General features: G+C 43.2%; 1 protein-coding gene across 7 annotated transcripts in view; it reads right to left on the reverse strand.

Moving 5' to 3' along the window:
* LOC121552806 (kinase D-interacting substrate of 220 kDa B) overlaps positions 1-19,392 on the reverse strand; it is a 56,006-nt gene that overhangs the window by 22,998 nt on the left and 13,616 nt on the right. For 5 of the 7 annotated variants that reach the window (XM_041865858.2, XM_041865855.2, XM_041865860.2 and 2 more), the window contains exons 10-20: positions 19,121-19,219; positions 18,899-18,997; positions 13,118-13,295; positions 10,867-11,031; positions 7,616-7,795; positions 6,847-7,012; positions 6,252-6,403; positions 5,213-5,502; positions 4,778-4,918; positions 1,895-2,153; positions 1,154-1,242 (exon numbers count right to left, since the gene is read on the reverse strand). In XM_041865858.2, the coding sequence (XP_041721792.1) occupies positions 1,154-1,242; positions 1,895-2,153; positions 4,778-4,918; positions 5,213-5,502; positions 6,252-6,403; positions 6,847-7,012; positions 7,616-7,795; positions 10,867-11,031; positions 13,118-13,295; positions 18,899-18,997; positions 19,121-19,219 (1,818 nt within the window). The remainder of the gene's footprint in view (positions 1-1,153; positions 1,243-1,894; positions 2,154-4,777; positions 4,919-5,212; positions 5,503-6,251; positions 6,404-6,846; positions 7,013-7,615; positions 7,796-10,866; positions 11,032-13,117; positions 13,296-18,898; positions 18,998-19,120; positions 19,220-19,392) is intronic. The other 2 variants (XM_041865857.2, XM_041865861.2) reach the window with 1 other exon arrangement.

A 19,392-nucleotide genomic window follows, 5' to 3' on the forward strand; every position in this document is an offset into this window, starting at 1 on the left:
TAACAAAGCAGTGACCCCGCTACTGTTTTGGTAAAAAGCTGAGGGATAGGGCTGGAGAAATGTAACCACTCTCAAATGCATAGACAGAGAGAGCTATGGATGCAAGGACTGACCATCCATGATATCAAAATTATAGTTTTAACCATGATTTGAGGCTATACAGAGTTTGTTTCCATTTACGTTGTTTACAAACATTGGCATAAAAAAACACTTTTGGGTTATTTTGGGTCCTGATGGGGTACGACAGTTGAACTAAGCTCATGAGGCATTTCTAAGTTATATTCTTTAAGAATCAATGGGTACATATCATTAAATTATTTCGTTCAAAAATGGATGCAGCAACTGCAGATGGCCCCTTTAAGGTTAGGGTAGGTTACAGGTGGAGTGTTGGCAGTAGACGGGTGGAAGTAGCCTGATCGCTGTGTTCACCATTCTGTTTTACTGCGCGTATCAGTCTGGCCTTTCTCCAATAGCTGAGCAGACATAGCATAAGGTCAAACAGTCTCAATGTTGAGGAATGCCAGACTGATGAGTGAAGTGGAATAGAATGGTGAACGCAGCAATCAGGCTGGTTCCACTCACACTAAACTCACACTAAACTGCACATCATGTGGCTTGTTGGGGGAGAAACGACAGTAGATTGGATTAAGCCTCATTGGATTAAAGTCACAGTGAGCACATTAGCTGGACAGTCACACTGGGGTCTAAAAACACAATTGAGTCAAAAGCTCCTAATACTCAGAAGTTGTAGTTATTCCCTATTGCGTATTTCCAGCTATTGGCTTGTTACTGGCTGCATTCCAAATGGCGCCCTATTTACTTTATAGTGCAGTACTTTTGACCAGAAAAAAAAACCTGTGCACTATAAAGGGAATGGATCAAAGCACCTGCATATGACAGCCTGTTAATGTGTAGAAGTGTGGTTATTATATTGATTTAATGATGACACCTCTGAAGTCCTTTGACGATACTGTTGGTGACGGGCGGTGTTGACCCATATGCCTGTACTCTTTGGGAACCAACCAGATTGGGGTCAAGCACCAGGCCACACACTCACACTCACACTCACACACATACACATACATACTCACACTCACACACTCACACACTCACACACTCACACACTACACACACACACTCTTCTCTCTCTTACCCTGCGGTTCAGGGTTGTCTTGCTGCCAAACTTGGTCATCTCTCCGATGCTGTGCTGGGATAGCTTCCTGTCCAGCTCCTCATGCCAGCCTGAACACAGAGACCAACAAAGACAGGAGATGAGAAACCAGAGCTAATATTAGCCAATGATTTGACACATTCAGTTAAGTGTGTGCCGGTGTACATGCATATATCTGAATGCGAAGGTGGATGTGAGTGTGTTCATTTGTGTGTGTGTATGCCTGAATGTGTGTGTTCATGTGTGTACATGCCCATGTGTTTGTGTGTGTGTGTGGTCTCAGATTTTTTACGTCTCCTTTCATACAGGGCGCGTGTGTGTGTGTGTGAGAGAGTCCGTCTTTACCGTCTGAGTGGTATGGATTACCGTCTGAGTGGTATGGATTACCGTCTGAGTGGTATGGATTACCGTCTGAGTGGTATGGATTACCGTCTGAGTGGTATGGATTACCGTCTGAGTGGTATGGATTACCGTCTGAGTGGTATGGATTACCGTCTGAGTGGTATGGACTACCGTCTGAGTGGTATGGATTACCGTCTGAGTGGTATGGATTACCGTCTGAGTGGTATGCATTACCGTCTGAGTGGTATGGATTACCGTCTGAGTGGTATGGATTACCGTCTGAGTGGTATGGATTACCGTCTGAGTGGTATGGATTACCGTCTGAGTGGTATGGATTACCGTCTGAGTGGTATGGATTACCGTCTGAGTGGTATGGATTACCGTCTGAGTGGTATGGATTACCGTCTGAGTTTCCGGTGTCTCCGTTAGCAGGCGCTGCTACACACATCTTTCTGGCGCTGCTCAACCCCCGGCTGTTGAGGAAGACCGGCAGGTGGACGATGTTTCTCATGTAGTCATGGCCGTTGATGTTGGAGTCCCTGAGCACGCTGTTCAGGTTCTGGTTGATGGCCTTGATGATGATGTGGGGGTCGCTGGCGAAGATGGAGATGAAAGGGCCTTTGGAGAAGAGCACTCTCACCTGGTGGAGAGGAGAAGAACAGGGTACATATTTTATTTTATTTTTACCTTTATTTAACCAGGAAAAGCCCATTGAGACCCAGAGTCTCTTTTTCAAAGGAGACCTGGCCCGGAAGGCAGCAACAATCAATACATTACAGAATAAAACATACAACAATACAACGCAACAACATGATCCAGCCTAAAAAAAGCATTTACACTCCTCTGTAACAGAGTCTCCCATCAACATTTTAAATTCATTCCGTGGCATTAACATATCTAGATGAAGCATGGGTTGTAGACTATTCCATGCCCCTGGTGCACAAGACGAGAAGGCAGTCTTGCCTAATACTGTAAATGTCCTGAGGACTTTAAGTAGCAACCACCTAGCAGACCGGGTCTGGTAACCGCTGGTGGTGAAGGAGACCAGACTACAGTAGCAACCACCTAGCAGACCGGGTCTGGTAACCGCTGGTGGTGAAGGAGACCAGACTACAGTAGCAACCACCTAGCAGACCGGGTCTGGTAACCGCTGGTGGTGAAGGAGACCAGACTACAGTAGCAACCACCTAGCAGACCGGGTCTGGTAACCGCTGGTGGTGAAGGAGACCAGACTACAGTAGCAACCACCTAGCAGACCGGGTCTGGTAACCGCTGGTGGTGAAGGAGACCAGACTACAGTAGCAACCACCTAGCAGACCGGGTCTGGTAACCGCTGGTGGTGAAGGAGACCAGACTACAGTAGCAACCACCTAGCAGACCGGGTCTGGTAACCGCTGGTGGTGAAGGAGACCAGACTACAGTAGCAACCACCTAGCAGACCGGGTCTGGTAACCGCTGGTGGTGAAGGAGACCAGACTACAGTAGCAACCACCTAGCAGACCGGGTCTGGTAACCGCTGGTGGTGAAGGAGACCAGACTACAGTAGCAACCACCTAGCAGACCGGGTCTGGTAACCGCTGGTGGTGAAGGAGACCAGACTACAGTAGCAACCACCTAGCAGACCGGGTCTGGTAACCGCTGGTGGTGAAGGAGACCAGACTACAGAGGTAAAGAGGGAGTTTACCAAAAATGACTTTGTAGATGAACACATACAAATGTAGCTTTCTGCGCATATAAAGTGAGGTCCAACCCACCATTTGGTACAAGGTGCAATGGTGGGTGAGTGACTTGGCATTTGTAATAAAGCACAAGGACGCATGATAAACAGAGTCCAGTCCCTGTAAGACAGAGGAGGCTGCATGCGAATACAACAAGTCACCATAATCAATTACAGAGAGAACAAGCTTCTTTCTAGCCATAAGCGGGAAGCAAGCCTTATTACGAGAAAAAATTAAATATATATTTTTTAAGCTTCCTCACAAGATTATCCATAAACTTTAAAGGACAACTTGCCATCCAACCATATACCTAGGTATTTGTAGGATGACACTTTTTCAATGGATAAGCCACCAGATGTGACAATGCTAACCTTCTCTGGCTGAGTGGGAGCTCTGGTAAAGGTCATGAATTTTGTTTTTTTGTACATTCAAGACCAGTTTGAGACCATAAAGGGAGGTCTGCAGTGACTGAAAAGCAGTCTGGAGCTCTTTCAACAGCCTGAACGAAGAAGGAGTACATGAATATATGACTGTATTATCTGCATATAGATGCAACTTTGCTGGTTGCGTCCCATTTCCCAAATCATTAATAAAAATTCAGAACAACACAGGAGCTAAAATGGAACCCTGGGGCACACCTCTATTAATTTCAAGAAAGCTGACTTTTCTGTCAGAAAGATAGTTCCTAAAATAATTTACTGCCCCTTCACTGAGACCAATGTTACTGAGTCTAGCTAGCAACAATTCATGGTCAACTGAATCAAATGCCTTTGATAAATCAACAAACAGAACAGCACAATGTTGCTTTTTATCAAGTGCATTTATGATGTCATTTGCCACTGACATAGCTGCAGTTTTGGTGCTGTGCCCTGATCTAAAGCCAGACTGAAGCCTGCTTAGTATGTTCTGGTGAGGTGAGTGGGAAACAAAGAGTGTGTGTGTGTGTGTGTGTGTGTGTGTGTGTGTGTGCTGGATACAGCATATTCGTTTGTTCTAAAACTCTTTCCGCTACAGCTCACAGTCAGCTAATAACTCCATTATCCCAATGTGCAAAAGACCTTGAAATATTAGATTTTGTGACTGCTATCAAATGTCTAGAAGAATTGCTCTAAACGTATGAGGGATGGTGCTTATTATTACAAAGACATCATGCATAAAATATCCATTATTTCCTCAGACCAAAGATGTAATTAGTAAACAAGAAACAGCTGGTTCAGATGACCATGCCCCTCAAATACTAGATTAAAGACAATTATATTACTGTAAATAATAAGAAAAACCATGACAGCTTCTGGAATCTTTGTGACTGATGTATAACTACATACTGTATAACTAGGTCATCTTTGCTCTCTTGGGAAAGATCGTCTTCGGAAATTTGCAACACAAAGTGTGAGACGGTCCAAACAGTTGGTCAAAACCATTACGTTCCTGTTCAGAGTGATACTGTATACCCTATCACCCTGTGACTGTGTGTGTGTGTGTGTTCATTTGTGTGTGTATGTGCCCGCGTGCTGCATGTGTGTGTGTGTGTGTGTTTGTGTCTTACCGTATCCAGCATCTGCAGTACTTTGTCCTGTTCACAGGAGTCCAGACCGTCTATGATGACAGCCAGACGAGTCTGGTTCTGAGTGAAGCCATCGATGGTCTTAGCCATCCTCGCCATCAGCTCCACCTCATTCTTCAACACCTGAGGAGGGAGGAGAGAGAGAGGGAGAGGGAGAGAGAGAGAGAGAGAGAGAGAGAGAGAGAGAGAGAGAGAGAGAGAGAGAGAGAGAGAGAGAGAGAGAGAGAGAGAGAGGGAGAGAGAGAGGAGGATGTGTGAGAAAGGCCATACCAGCCTTACAAGCCAGTGATATGGTGAGAGGAGGAATCAAACATCAAACAGCTGTATGTGTGTGTGTGTGTGTGTGTGTGTGTGTGTGTGTGTGTATGTGTTTCCAAGTGATTGCGCGCATATATACGACTCGCCTTCCATCCCTACCTTCATGAAGCCCTCGCTCTTGAGCTTGTGCATCTTGTTGGCGGCGCTGTGCAGCCTCTTCCTCTGAGAGTTGAGCACCGAGTCGGCCACCTGCCACCAGGTCCGGCAGTTGAGCACCAGTGCCAGGCCCACCGCGCTGGCCATGGCGATCAGCACGGCATTCACCGTCTGGTTGGCCCCGTCCACCTTGAAGACGGCGAGGAGTGCCATGCCAGTGATCAGGCAGCCCAGGATGAAGACGAAGATGACGAAGGAGGGAATGCAGCAAGTCTTCTTCCACTTCTTCTTCCCTAAAATACAATATGTTTTTAAAGTACACAGTAGGCATAAAAACATTTGGAAGCAGGAGGCAGGCTACTAACTAAACTTGTGTAATAACAATATTTATTCCCATTGCCCTTTGTTCCTAGTTCTTACTGAAAACCACCCGAGTATCTGGTTTATGTATTTATGAATGTAGTGACCGACAGTGATTTAAAGTCAAACACATTTGCCCAAGGGGATTCAATCAAGAAAACTGACCTGACTAATTTGTCCTCCTCTGGTCATTACCTAGTGATTCCTCTGGTCATTACCTTGTGATTCTTCTGGTCATTACCTAGTGATTCCTCTGGTCATTACCTAGTGATTCCTCTGGTCATCACCTAGTGATTCCTCTGGTCATCACCTAGTGATTCCTCTGGTCATCACCTAGTGATTCCTCTGGTCATTACCTAGTGATTCCTCTGGTCATTACCTAATGATTCCCCTGGTCATTACCTAGTGATTCCTCTGGTCATTACCTAGTGATTCCTCTGGTCATTACCTAATATTTCCTCTGGTCATTACCTAGAGATTCCTCTGGTCATTACCTAATGATTCCTCTGGTCATTACCTAGTGATTCCTCTGGTCATTACCTAGTGATTCCTCTGGTCATTACCTAGTGATTCCTCTGGTCATTACCTAATGATTCCTCTGGTCATTACCTAGTGATTCCTCTGGTCATTACCTAGTGATTCCTCTGGTCATTACCTAGTGATTCTTCTGGTCATTGGTTACCTTGTGATTCCTCTGTCTTGAAGACCCTGAAGAGGCGGGTGGCCATGAAGCCAAACTCCCTCTCACAGGCATCAGACAGCGTGGCTATCATCTCTGCCAGGCTGGTCTCCCCTCCCACACTGGACAGACGGTTGTAGTCCGTGAACAGGAACCTGCAGGGCAGCAACAGTAAAGGGAAGGGGTGGATATTAAATAATCGGTCAAACACAAACTACAACTTATAAATGCTTTATATGGCATTCCTAAAGTCTCCATAAGCACTACATAAATAATTCACAAATAATTGATAAACCAAGTCATACTATATTTAGTGTCATTACACCCAGGACTTTGCCAAATGTGGCATTTGATTGTAGTGTAGATTCCTGGCATTGCCGAGAAGTGTTTGGTAGTGATTGTTTTGCAGGGGGGGTGTATCTGACGGGCAGGACACAGGTGGTGTGTGTGTGCGTGCATGCTTGCGTGTGAGTGAGTGTGGTCACATGTGTATGTGTGCGTGTGTGTACCTGACGGGCAGGGCACGGGTGGTGTGTGTGTGCGTGCATGCTTGCGTGTGAGTGAGTGTGGTCACGTGTGTATGTGTGCTTGTGTGTACCTGACGGGCAGGGCACGGGTGGTCTGCTCTGGCAGGTCAGGGGGGTTGACAAACATCAGTTTGAGTAGCAGCTCCAGGTAGCCAATGTGTTGGGCCAAACGGGTACTGATCACCCAAGCCCAGTTCCAGTTCTCACCCTCACGACGACTGCCGAAGTACACCACCACTACACAGAGAGGGATACAGTTATCTCCTAACTGGATCATTAACAGCCACCACCACTACAAAACAAAGGAAGACAGACAGAGTTGCTGTGTCAAACTCTTACTGTGTCATTGAAAGTGTTTGGAAAAGACAGAGAGACAGACAGTTAGAATGATCTCTTAACTGGATCATTAACAGTGTTTGGTAAACCAGTCAGTATAGTGCATAAGCTATGTGTGTTAATATACTGTTTATTCAAGCATTAAGTCCAGTCAAAAGTATTAATAATTTTTCTCAGCTCTCTGCTATCAATAACTACAGTGTTACCAGCTCTTACAATGTTGTTACTGGTATAATACCTCCCTCTAGTGTGTCACTTGAAAATAACTTCTCATCTGCAGCATAGGCTACTAGACTATGGGATCCTTGGGAAACCCTAACCTTAACCCCTACCCTAACCTTAACCTTAACCATAACCCTTACCTAACCTTAGCCCTTACCTTTGCTTAAACATTTTACATTTCAACGTCAAATGGGGTAGGGAAGTCCCAAAGTCCCAAAGATCACAGATAGCACTACTAGACTACTGGACCATAGAAAATGGAGGACAGAGTGATGGTCTCACCGAAACAGACATAGAGCAAGGCCAGCAGGCTGAGGGAGACAGCGATGGCCAGCTTGGGGTCGACGGTGAAGCCCAGGACCAGAGCTACAGAACCACACAGCAGCAGGGACATGAACACCACCAGCCAGGAGAACTGGAACAACGGCTCCACCTGCTGGCCAGCAAACGTCTTCATCTCATCTGAAGAGAGGGAGGAGATGGAAGGAGGATAAAGGAGGAGTGAGATACTTAAGAGACGGTAGGTCAATCAAGTATCTCATAAAATAATCTGTTAATATTAAGGCCAGGCACCACAGGCAAAAATGAAATTTTATTCCATTAATATTAGTTTTTTCAAAAAGAAAAAAAACAATGTCAAAAAGTATGTATATTTTTGTTAGTTTATCATATTAACGTCATAAAATTTCATGACATACATCCATAATTTCAAAGCACTACATTGAATCACACATTATTTAAAAGCCCATTTCATGGAGAATGTAACAAACAGGACTATATGTAGTAACTTACTTTGAAGAGATCTAAATAGCTGTTTGGTATTTGGAAGTCTAAATTCAGTGTACTTGTCTTTAACTGCCATTTCCCGGAAATCAGACCCACACGCCAACTCATTTTTCTCAGCCTCAGAAGCATGTTGCGTGGTTATCCTTAACTTATTCTTCAGACTTATACATAGGGAATTGTTGATATGTTGTCACATTTTTATTATATATGAAAATCTGCCAAAAATGAATTTGACGTACCTTTCTTTAGTATTTTACAGATAGAAAGAAGTATTTATCCACAATATGCTATGTATAAGTCCGGTCCTGGAGTGTCTTAACAAATTGTAACAATTTTAAATTAGGCTGACTTCATCCAGTGTCCAGAAAAATTGATTTGTGTGATATGCAAATATGCACATTTAATGAGATATCACCTAATTTGTATATTTGTATACAATATTTCAAAAAAATTGTAATATAAAAAAAACTTATATCTGTGTGTTGTTTGCATTGCTGGTGAAGTTTGGTTGTATTATTGCATTGTTAAAGTACAGAATGTAACGTACATGTATGTATCTAGTCTTGTGATTGTGTTGGAGAACGTTTTGTTCTCCAACACAAAAACATTTTACCCTATTAGGGTGAGGTGCCTGGCCTTAACAGCTATCTTATTATTAACATGTATAACATATTTTTAACATACAGTGGGGAAAAAAGTATTTAGTCAGCCACCAATTGTGCAAGTTCTCCCACTTAAAAAGATGAGAGAGGCCTGTAATTTTCATCATAGGTACACGTCAACTATGACAGACAAAATGAGAAAAAAAAATCCAGAAAATCACATTGTAGGATTTTTAATGAATGTATTTGCAAATTATGGTGGAAAATAAGTATTTGGTCAATAACAGAAGTTTCTCAATACTTTGTTATATACCCTTTGTTGGCAATGACACAGGTCAAACATTTTCTGTAAGTCTTCACAAGGTTTTCACACACTGTTGCTGGTATTTTGGCCCATTCCTCCATGCAGATCTCCTCTAGAGCAGTGATGTTTTGGGGCTGTCGCTGTGCAACACGGACTTTCAACTCCCTCCAAAGATTTTCTATGGGGTTGAGATCTGGAGACGGGCTAGGCCACTCCAGGACCTTGAAATGCTTCTTACGAAGCCACTCCTTCGTTGCCCGGGCGGTGTGTTTGGGATCATTGTCATGCTGAAAGACCCAGCCACGTTTCATCTTCAATGCCCTTGCTGATGGAAGGAGGTTTTCACTCAAAATCTCACGATACATGGCCCCATTCATTCTTTTCTTTACACGGATCAGTCGTCCTGGTCCCTTTGCAGAAAAAACAGCCCCAAAGCATGATGTTTCCCACCCCCATGCTTCACAGTAGGTATGGTGTTCTTTGGATGCAACTCAGCATTCTTTGTCCTCCAAACACGACGAATTGAGTTTTTACCTAAAAGTTCTATTTTGGTTTCATCTGACCATATGACATTCTCCCAATCCTCTTCTGGATCATCCAAATGCACTCTAGCAAGCTTCAGACGGGCCTGGACATGTACTGGCTTAAGCAGGGGGGACACATCTGGAACTGCAGGATTTGAGTCCCTGGCGGCGTAGTGTGTTACTGATGGTAGGCTTTGTTACTTTGGTCCCAGCTCTCTGCAGGTCATTCACTAGGTCCCCCCGTGTGTTTCTGGGATTTTTGCTCACCGTTCTTGTGATCATTTTGACCCCACGTGTTGAGATCTTGCGCCCCAGATCGAGGGAGATTATCAGTGGTCTTGTATGTCTTCCATTTCCTAATAATTGCTCCCACAGTTGATTTCTTCATACCAAGCTGCTTACCTATTGCAGATTCAGTCTTCCCAGCCTGGTGCAGGTCTACAATTTTGTTTCTGGTGTCCTTTGACAGCTCTTTGGTCTTGGCCATAGTGGAGTTTGGAGTGTGACTGTTTGAGGTTGTGGACAGGTGTCTTTTATACTGATAACAAGTTCAAACAGGTGCCATTAATACAGGTAACGAGTGGAGGACAGAGGAGCCTCTTAAAGAAGAAGTTACAGGTCTGTGAAAGCCAGAAATCTTGCTTGTTTGTAGGTGACCAAATAATTATTTTCCACCATAATTTGCAAATAAATTCATTAAAAATCCTACAATGTGATTTTCTGGAAAAAAAAATCTCAATTTGTCTGTCATAGTTGACGTGTACCTATGATGAAAATTACAGGCCTCTCTCATCTTTTTAAGTGGGAAAACTTGCACAATTGGTGGCTGACTAAATACTCTGTTCTATTTGAGCAGTATCATAAACGCTCAGACTCCTGTATAGAAGTGAGTGAAGCCCATCTCAGTGCTAACTGTGCCACTAGAGATCCTGGTTCGAGTCCAGGCTCTGTCGCAGACGGCCGCGACCGGGAGACCCATGGGTGGCGCACTAGCGACTCCTGTGGCGGGCCGGGCGCAGTGCACGCTGACTCGGTCGCCAGGTGTACAGTGTTTCCTCCGACACATTGGTGCGGCTGGCTTCCGGGTTAAGCGGGCACTGTGTCAAGAAGCAGTGCGGCTCGGTTGGGTTGTGTTTCGGAGGACGCACGACTCTCGACCTGTGTCCGTACGGGAGTTGCAGCGATGGGACAAGACTGTAACTACCACTTGGATACCACGAAATTGGGGAGAAAAAGGGGGTAAATACAAAAAAATTATATATAAAAAATAAAAAGAAGTGAGTGAAGCCTTGACAAGCAGACTGCCTAGTGCCTTACCCTCCAGTTTCTTGAGCAGGAAAGACTTGCCGCTGCCCCACTGGGCGTACAGGCCCACACAGATGGGCGGCTGCATGGTGGGCTCACTGAGAATGTCAGCCAGGGCACTGCTGTACAGGTCATAACCCAGCATGTCCCCATCGGACTCAGTAGGGGACAGATGTCCTGGGAGGGACACATAGAAAGATAGGATGAGGTTAGTCAACACAGTTCGAGATGGAGAACATTTAATTTGTGTGTACCACATTTTTTTCAATTTCTATACATCTTGTACACACTATCGTCCACCACAAAGGTTATACCAGTTAGACTATTAAAGGAAAACTCCACCCAAAAACTATCTTTTGAAATTTGTTTCATTAGTCCATTGTTGACATAGTCCCAAAATGTTTTGCTTGTCAGCAATCAAGTTTTCAAGATATGTAACTTTCAAAATAATGAAATCATCCCCGTAAGATGCATTTTTCAAGATACACTACCGGTCAAAGGTTTTAGAACACCTACTCATTCAAGGGCTTTTCCTTATTTTTTAAAACTATTTTCTACATTGTAGAATAATAGTGAAGACATCAAAACTATGAAATAACACATATGGAATCATGTAGCAACCAAAAAGTGTTAAACAAATCAAAATATATTTTATAATTGAGATTCTTCAAATAGCCACCCTTTGCCTTGATGACAGCTTTGCACACTCTTGGCATTCTCTCAACCAGCTTCATGAGGTAGTCACCTGGAATGCATTTAAATTAACAGGTGTGCCTTGTTAAACGTTAATTTGTGGAATTTCTTTCCTTCTTAATGCATTTGAGCCAATCAGTTGTGTTGTGACAAGGTAGAAGATAGCCCTATTTGGTAAAAGACCAAGTCCATATTATGGCAAGAACAGCTCAAATAAGCAAAGAGAAACGACAGTCCATCATTACTTTAAGACATGAAGGTCAGTCAATACGGAACATTTCAAGAACTTTGAAAGTTTCTTCAAGTGCAGTCGCAATAACCATCAAGCGCTATGATGAAACTGGCTCTCATGAGGACCGCCACAGGAATGGAAGACCCAGAGTTACCTCTGCTGTGGAGGATAAGTTCATTAGAGTTACCAGCCTCAGAAATTGCAGCCCAAATAAATGCTTCACAGAGTTCAAGTAACAGACACATCGACATCAACTGTTCAGAGGAGACTGTGTGAATCAGGCCTTCATGGTCGAATTGCTGCAAAGAAACCACTACTAAAGGACATCAATAAGAAGAAGAGACTTGCTTGGGCCAAGAAACATGAACAATGGACGTTAGACCGGTGGAAATGTGTCCTTTGGTCTGGAGTCCAAATTGGAGATTTTTGGTTCCAACGGATGATCTCCGCATGTCTATTTCCCACCATAAAGCATGGAGGAGGAGGTGTTATGGTGTGGGGGTGCTTTGCTGGTGACACTGTCTGTGATTTATGTAGAATTCAAGGCACACTTAACCAGCATGGCTTCCACAGCATTCTGCAGCAATACGCCATCCCATCTGGTTTGGGCTTAGTGGGACTATCATTTGTTTTTCAACAGGACAATGACCCAACACACCTCCAGGCTGTGTAAGGGCTATTTTACCAAGAAGGAGAGTGATGGAGTGCTGCATCAGATGACCTGGCCTCCACAATCCCCTGACCTCAACCAAATTGAGATGGTTTAGGATGAGTCGGACCGCAGAGTGAAGGAAAAGCAGCCAACAAGTGCTCAGCATATGTGGGAACTCCTTCAAGACTGTTGGAAAGGCATTCCAGGTGAAGCTGGTTGAGAGAATGCAAAGAGTGTGCAAAGCTGTCATCAAGGCAAAGGGTGGCTATTTGAAGAATCTCAAATATAAAGTATATTTTGATTTGTTGAACACTTTTTTGGTTACTACATGATTCCATATGTGTTATTTCATAGTTTTGATGTCTTCACTATTATTCTACAATGTAGAAAATAGTAAAAATAAAGAAAAACCCTTGAATGAGTAGGTGTTCTAAAACTTTTGACCTGCAGTGTATGTAACTTTCAACAGAAATCTGTATTTTGAAAGTAACATATCTTGAAAAATGCATAATAAGGGGATGATTTCTTTATTTTGAAAGTTACATATTTTGAAAACATGATTGCTGACAATCAAAACATTTTGGGACTATGTCAATTGACTAATGAAACAAATCGTTTTTGGGTGGAATTTTCCTTTAATTTAACTGGCGAAAGTGACTGAGCTGCCAGAGAGTAAGGAAACTTACGGGCTCCAAAGATCTGGGTGAGGATGCTCTTCTGGTGGCTGCAGTCGATGTTGTAGGGTGTCTCGCCAGCCTTGTTGGGCCGGTAGAGCAGGCGGCCATCTTTAGGGTTACGAAGGAGGAGCTCCGCCAGTCTCCGGCTCCGCCCACGGATGGCAATGTGGAGGGGGGTGTCACCTCTCTAGAGAGACACGGTTGGTATCAGATAGTATACCTACTGACTCTTTTGCCTTTCACAGCTTACGTATATGTCATGTACAGTGTATATACAGTGGGGAATTATTGGAGTATATTACAGTGCCTTGCAAAAGTATTCATCCCCCTTGGCGTCTTTCCTATTTTGTTGCATTACAACCTGTAATTTAAATGGATTTTTTGGGGGATTTCATGTAATGGACATACACAAAATAGACAAAACAATTATTTGTTTCAAAAAATTCTAAAAAATAAATTACGGAAAAGTGGTGCGTGCATATGTATTTACCCTCTTTGCTATGAAGCCCCTAAATAAGATCTGGTGCAACCAATTACCTTCAGAAGTCACATAATTAGTTAAATAAAGTCCACCTGCGTGCAATCTAAGTGTCACATGATCTGTCACATGATCTCAGTATATATACACCTGTTCTGAAAGGCCCCAGAGTCTGCAACACCACTAAGCAAGGGGCACCAACAAGCAAGCGGCACCATGTAGACCAAGGAGCTCTCCAAACAGGTCAGGGACAACGTTGTGGAGAAGTACAGGGTTATAAAAGAATATCAGAAACTTTGAACATCCCACGGAGCACCATTAAATCCATTATTAAAAAATGGAAAGAATATGGCACCACAACAAACCTGCCAAGAGAGGGCCGCCCACCAATACTCACGGACCAGGCAAGGAGAGCATTAATCAGAGAGGCAACAAAGGTACCAAAGATAACCCTGAAGGAGCTGCAAAGCTCCACAGTGGAGATTTGAGTATCTGTCCATAGGACCACTTTAAGCTGTACACTCCACAGAGATGGCCTTTATGGAAGAGTGGCCAGAAAAAAGCTGTTGCTTAAATAAAAAAATAAGCAAACACGTTTGGTGTTCGCCAAAAGCCATGTGGAAGACTCCCCAAACATATGGAAGAAGGTACTCTGGTCAGATGAGACTACAATTGAGCTTTTTGGCCATCAAGGAAAATGCTATGTCTGGCGCAAACCCAACACCTCTCATCACCCCGAGAACACCATCCCCACAGTGAAGCATGGTGGTGGCATCATCATGCTGTGGGGATGTTTTTCATCGGCAGGGACTGGGAAACTGGTCAGAATTGAAGGAATGATGGATGGCGCTAAATACAGGGAAATTCTTGACAGAAACCTGTTTCAGTCTTCCAGAGATTTGAGACTGGGACGGAGGTTCACCTTCCAGCAGGACAATGACCCTAAGCATACTGCTAAAGCAACACTTGAGTGGTTTAAGGGGAAACATTGAAATGTCTTGGAATGGCCTAGTCAATGCCCAGACCTCAATCCAATTGAGAATCTGTGGTATGACTTAAAGATTGCTGTACACCAGGGGAACCCATCCAACTTGAAGGAGCTGGAGCAGTTTTGCCTTGAAGAATGGGCAAAAATCCCAGTGGCTAGATGTGCCAAGCTTATAGAGACATACCCCAAGAGACTTGCAGCTGTAACTGCTGCAAAAGGTGTCTCTACAAAGTATTGACTTTGGGGGGGGTGAATAGTTATGCACGCTCAAGTTCTGTTTTTTTGTCTTATTTCTTGTTTGTTTCACACACAAAAATATTTTGCATCTTCAAAGTGGTAGGCATGTTGTGTAAATCAAATTATACAAACCCCCCCAAAAATTCCATTTTAATTCCAGGTTGTAAGGCAACAAAATAGGAAAAATGCCAGGGGGTGAATACTTTCGCAAGCCACTGTATGTGCTCCAAAAAACGGAAACATTTAATTATTTTATACTAATACAATTGCTCAGAGAAATTCTGTTTAACAAGTAATACAAATAAATATTTTTAAAAAAGATATAGGACCCATGTTTTCAATAATCTAGCACCCTCCCCTTGCAAGGTTAACGACACTGAGCCTTTTTCTAAAATGTTTTATGAGATTGGCGAACACGTTGGGAGGGATCTTAGACCATTCCTCCATACAGAATCTTTCCAGATCCTTGATATACTTTGTCTGCTCATATGGACTGCCCTCTTCAATTCAAACCGCAAGTTTTCAATGGGGATCAAGTCCAGTGAATTGCCATTGAAAAATGTAGATTTTGTGGTCAATTAACAATTTCTTTGTGGATTTTGATTAGTGCTTGGGATTATTGTCTTGCCGGAAGATCCACTTGCGTCCTGCCAGAGGCAACCAGGTTTTGGCTAAAATGTCCTGGTACTTGGTAAAGTTCATGATGCCATTATTATTATTATTATTATTATTTGTCATTTAGCAGACACTCTTATCCAGAGCGACTTACAGTTAGTGAGTGCATACATTTTCATACTGGCCCCCCGTGGCCATTGACCTTAACAAGGGCCCCAGGACCAGTGAAAGCAAAATAGCCGCATTACATCAAAGATCCACCACCATATTTTACTGTAGGTATGAGATACTTTTCTGCATATGCTTCTGTCCAAGTGGCCAAAGAGCTGTATTTTCATGTCATCTGACCATAGCACCGCCTGGAGTTTGATAAACAGCATTGGCACTTGGATTGGAACTGGTGCTATGTCAGATGACATGAAAATAGAGCTCTGGAAATATGCTGTATAGAGCAATGGTCTAAGATCCCTCCCAATGTGTTGCCTAATCTCATAAAACATTTTAGAAAAATGCTCAGTGTCATTATCCTCGCAAGGGGAGGGTGCTAGAATATTGAAACCAGGGGTACCAATAATTTTTACCCCTCTCTTTTTTTAAATGATATATAAAAAATATATACATATATACTGGTGTGAAAGTAAGGTGGTATAGTCCCGGCAAAATAAATAGTGTGGGTACGCCCTACCAGTAAAACATGAGGCTATCACAATGAATACAACATTCCCAAAAAACGATAGGTTATTACAGCATTATTTTACATTACTGCATGTCTGCCGCATGAAACATTTGCGAATTGACTGTAAACCAGGTAGTATACGCTCCAAACTGCGTAGTGGTTTGAGGAGAACACTTACATTTTGTCACACCCTGGCTCTGGGGACTCTATATTTTGAGCCAGGGTGTGTAGTTTCTATGTGTTTGTGTTTCTATGTCGTGTTCTAGTATTGTATTTCTATGTTGGCCAGTGTGGTTCTCAATCAGAGGCAACGAGTGTCAGCTGTGGCTGGTTGTCTCTGATTGGGAACCATATTTAAACCGTCTGTTTTCCCTTAGTGTTTGTGGGATCTTGTTTCCGTTTGGTTTGTTCCGTGTTTGAGTTAACCTTAGGACTGCACGTATCGTTTGTTGTTTTTGTATTATCACTAAAGATAATAAATATGTTCGTTCATCCCGCCTACGCCTTGGTCTACTCCGTACTACGAGAGTCGTGACACATTTTGTCAAGGCGGAAATGAGTGACCGAGCGCGTAGACAAGTGGATGCATCAATTCAGGCTACAAGTGTAGGCCTAATGACAATCGCTGAATGTCATTCCAATACACGTAGGTGTTTTGTAACAGACGTCTCTTTCCATTCATCCAATTGCGGGTTGCACTGTTGGGGTTTGGATGCTGAAATGATTTTGTGAGTGAACCAATGTGCGCCGGTAGGCTACAGGAGCGCCATTGTTAAGTGATTGTCTGACAATCAGATGAAAACATCACGACTGGTTGTATTAATGGCACATTAGAAGGCGTAGGCGGCATGCCCATAAGGCTAGGGGAAGCTGTCCCTAAAGTACATTGAGTTAAATTGCCAAAATTATACAGCCTAATTAGCCTACTCCTGTATATACGGAAATAAATACAATCATTCAAAATAGGCTACCACACCAGAAAGCATGATTTGGCCAGAGGATCATTAGCTAAAAAAAAAAAACGGGCAATGCGCGCTGCAAATACCAAATAGATTGTTGAGTTGCGACTGTCAGTGAAAAGCAGACCCAGCCAGGCATATTGCAATATTTAAAAATACAATCGCCAAAAAACTGTTTGGAAAGCAAATGGCTATTGATGACAATGAAAAGACTCCAATTTGTCTTTTAGTTATCAATATTCTTAACTTAATTGAGCAAACAATTGCCCATCTTATTGGCACCAGAGGAGAACATCGGCCATATCCCCGGTGAGTCAGCAGAGTAGGCTACCCTGTAATTTTTGTATTAGGCCTATATAAAAAAAAATGTGTGCGTGCACTTAGGTGACCTGTACCAGTAAGAAATGAAATCTACTTTCACCCATGTATACACTGAGTATACAAAACATTAACAACACCTTTGTCGGGGCATGGACTCTACAAGGTTCTGGCCCATGTTGACTCCAATGCTTCCCACAGCTGTGTCAAGTTGGTTACATGTCCTTTGGGTGGTAAATAGGAATGTTAATGGTTAACCATTAGTTGGTTAGCAGCTGAAAACACATTTGCCGGTCATGCTTATCAGTCTATAGGTTAATTTGCATAATTTAGTGGAATTAAACTGGTGTCAGAATTTAACTAAATCGCCAGTCATAAAACCGGTACAGTATCTTGGTCGACCGGAATTATTATTTTGCCGAAAATAGTAATGTACAGTGAGTTTATAGAGTTAGAGAGTATCTTTCTTACGTCATCTATATGGCTGTCTCTAGTCGGCCGCTCGCAAGCCACAGCGAAGACTCATTGCTAGACAACTCACAGACACAGGCTGTAGGGCGCAGTGGGAGAGGTAGAACCCATCCTAGTTGTGGCATATTTACATTTTCCTTCTTTCTGTTTCTAAAGGAGGTTGATCTCTGTCACGTGAGGGGTTGCATCAGGTGTGTCTTTTAGAACAGTGTTTTCCCACAAATTGCATTTTGGCAAATGTTTGAAAATGATTAATTCCATTCTCTGCTTCATTACAGTAGTTTGTAAGTAAACATTTCACAGTAAGGTCTACACCTGTTGTATTCGGCGCATGTGACAAATAAGATTTGATTTGATTTAGCTGCATGTTCAATAATATGAGAGGATAAGCTTGCTATGGTCACATGTTTTTTAAGCTCTTGAAAGGCGGCAGGTAGCTTAGTGGGTAAGAGCGTTGTGCCAGTTACCGAAAGGTCGCTGGTTCTAATCCCCGAGCCGACTAGGTGAAAAAAATCTGTCGATGTGCCCTTAAGCAAGGCACTTAACCCTAGTCGCTCTGGATAAGAGCGTATGTTAAAATGTCTGTTTTCTGTTCGTCACTTCATTTTACTGTTTGGAACGAATTTAACCATTTGTTAACCGGTTAATGGGGGTTGGTTAGTTGGCAACAAAATGGATCAACATTTGGAAACCGTTGAGCATGAAACACCCAGCAGCGTTGCAGTTCTTGACAAACTCAAACCAGTGCGCCTGGCACCTACTACAATACCCCGTTCAAAGACACTTAAATATTTTGTCTTGCCCATTCACCCTCTGAATGGTAAACATACACAATCCGTGTCTTAATTGTCTCAAGGCTTAAAAATCCTTCTTTAACCTGTCTCCTCCCCTTCATCTACACTGATTGAAATGGATTCAACAAGTGACATCAATAAGGGATCACAGCTTTCACCTGGATTCACCTGGTCAGTCATGGAAAGAGCATGTTTTCTACACTCAGTGTATATATTATGTTTTATATGGGTATAGACAGTTAAAAGACTTGTACCTTGTCCACAGCAGACACCTTGGCTCCTTTGTCCAGCAGAAGCTCCACTATGTCAATGTTCCTCATCTTAGTGGCTTTGATCAGAGGGCTTTCTAAATCCTGACACCAGGACACATAAACACAGGTGAGAAAGCGTTTAAAGAGAATAGGTGGCTGTGTGTGTGAGTCTGCTGATAGTTGAGATATGGTTACATTTACTGTAAGGTGGTTGTTTTCTCTTACCTTGGTGCAGGTCTCTGTGTCGGGGTTGCACTGGAGGATATCTCTCACCATGGTGGCGTTGCCTTTCTCCACAGCCCAGTACAGGGCTGTCTTGTTGTCCTGTAGAAGGTGAGGTGGATTGTATTTATTTCAATCAATAATGTAGTATTGAATGTCTGTGCCCCTATCCCCTATATAGTGCACTAATTTTGACCAGATCCCTGTGGGCCCTGGTCAAAAGTAGTGCACTATACATGCAGTAGAGTGCCCTTTGGGACGCACAGTATGTGTCT

This window comes from Coregonus clupeaformis, unplaced genomic scaffold, assembly GCF_020615455.1.
Source record: "Coregonus clupeaformis isolate EN_2021a unplaced genomic scaffold, ASM2061545v1 scaf0041, whole genome shotgun sequence".
Classification (NCBI taxonomy): Eukaryota; Metazoa; Chordata; class Actinopteri; order Salmoniformes; family Salmonidae; genus Coregonus; species Coregonus clupeaformis.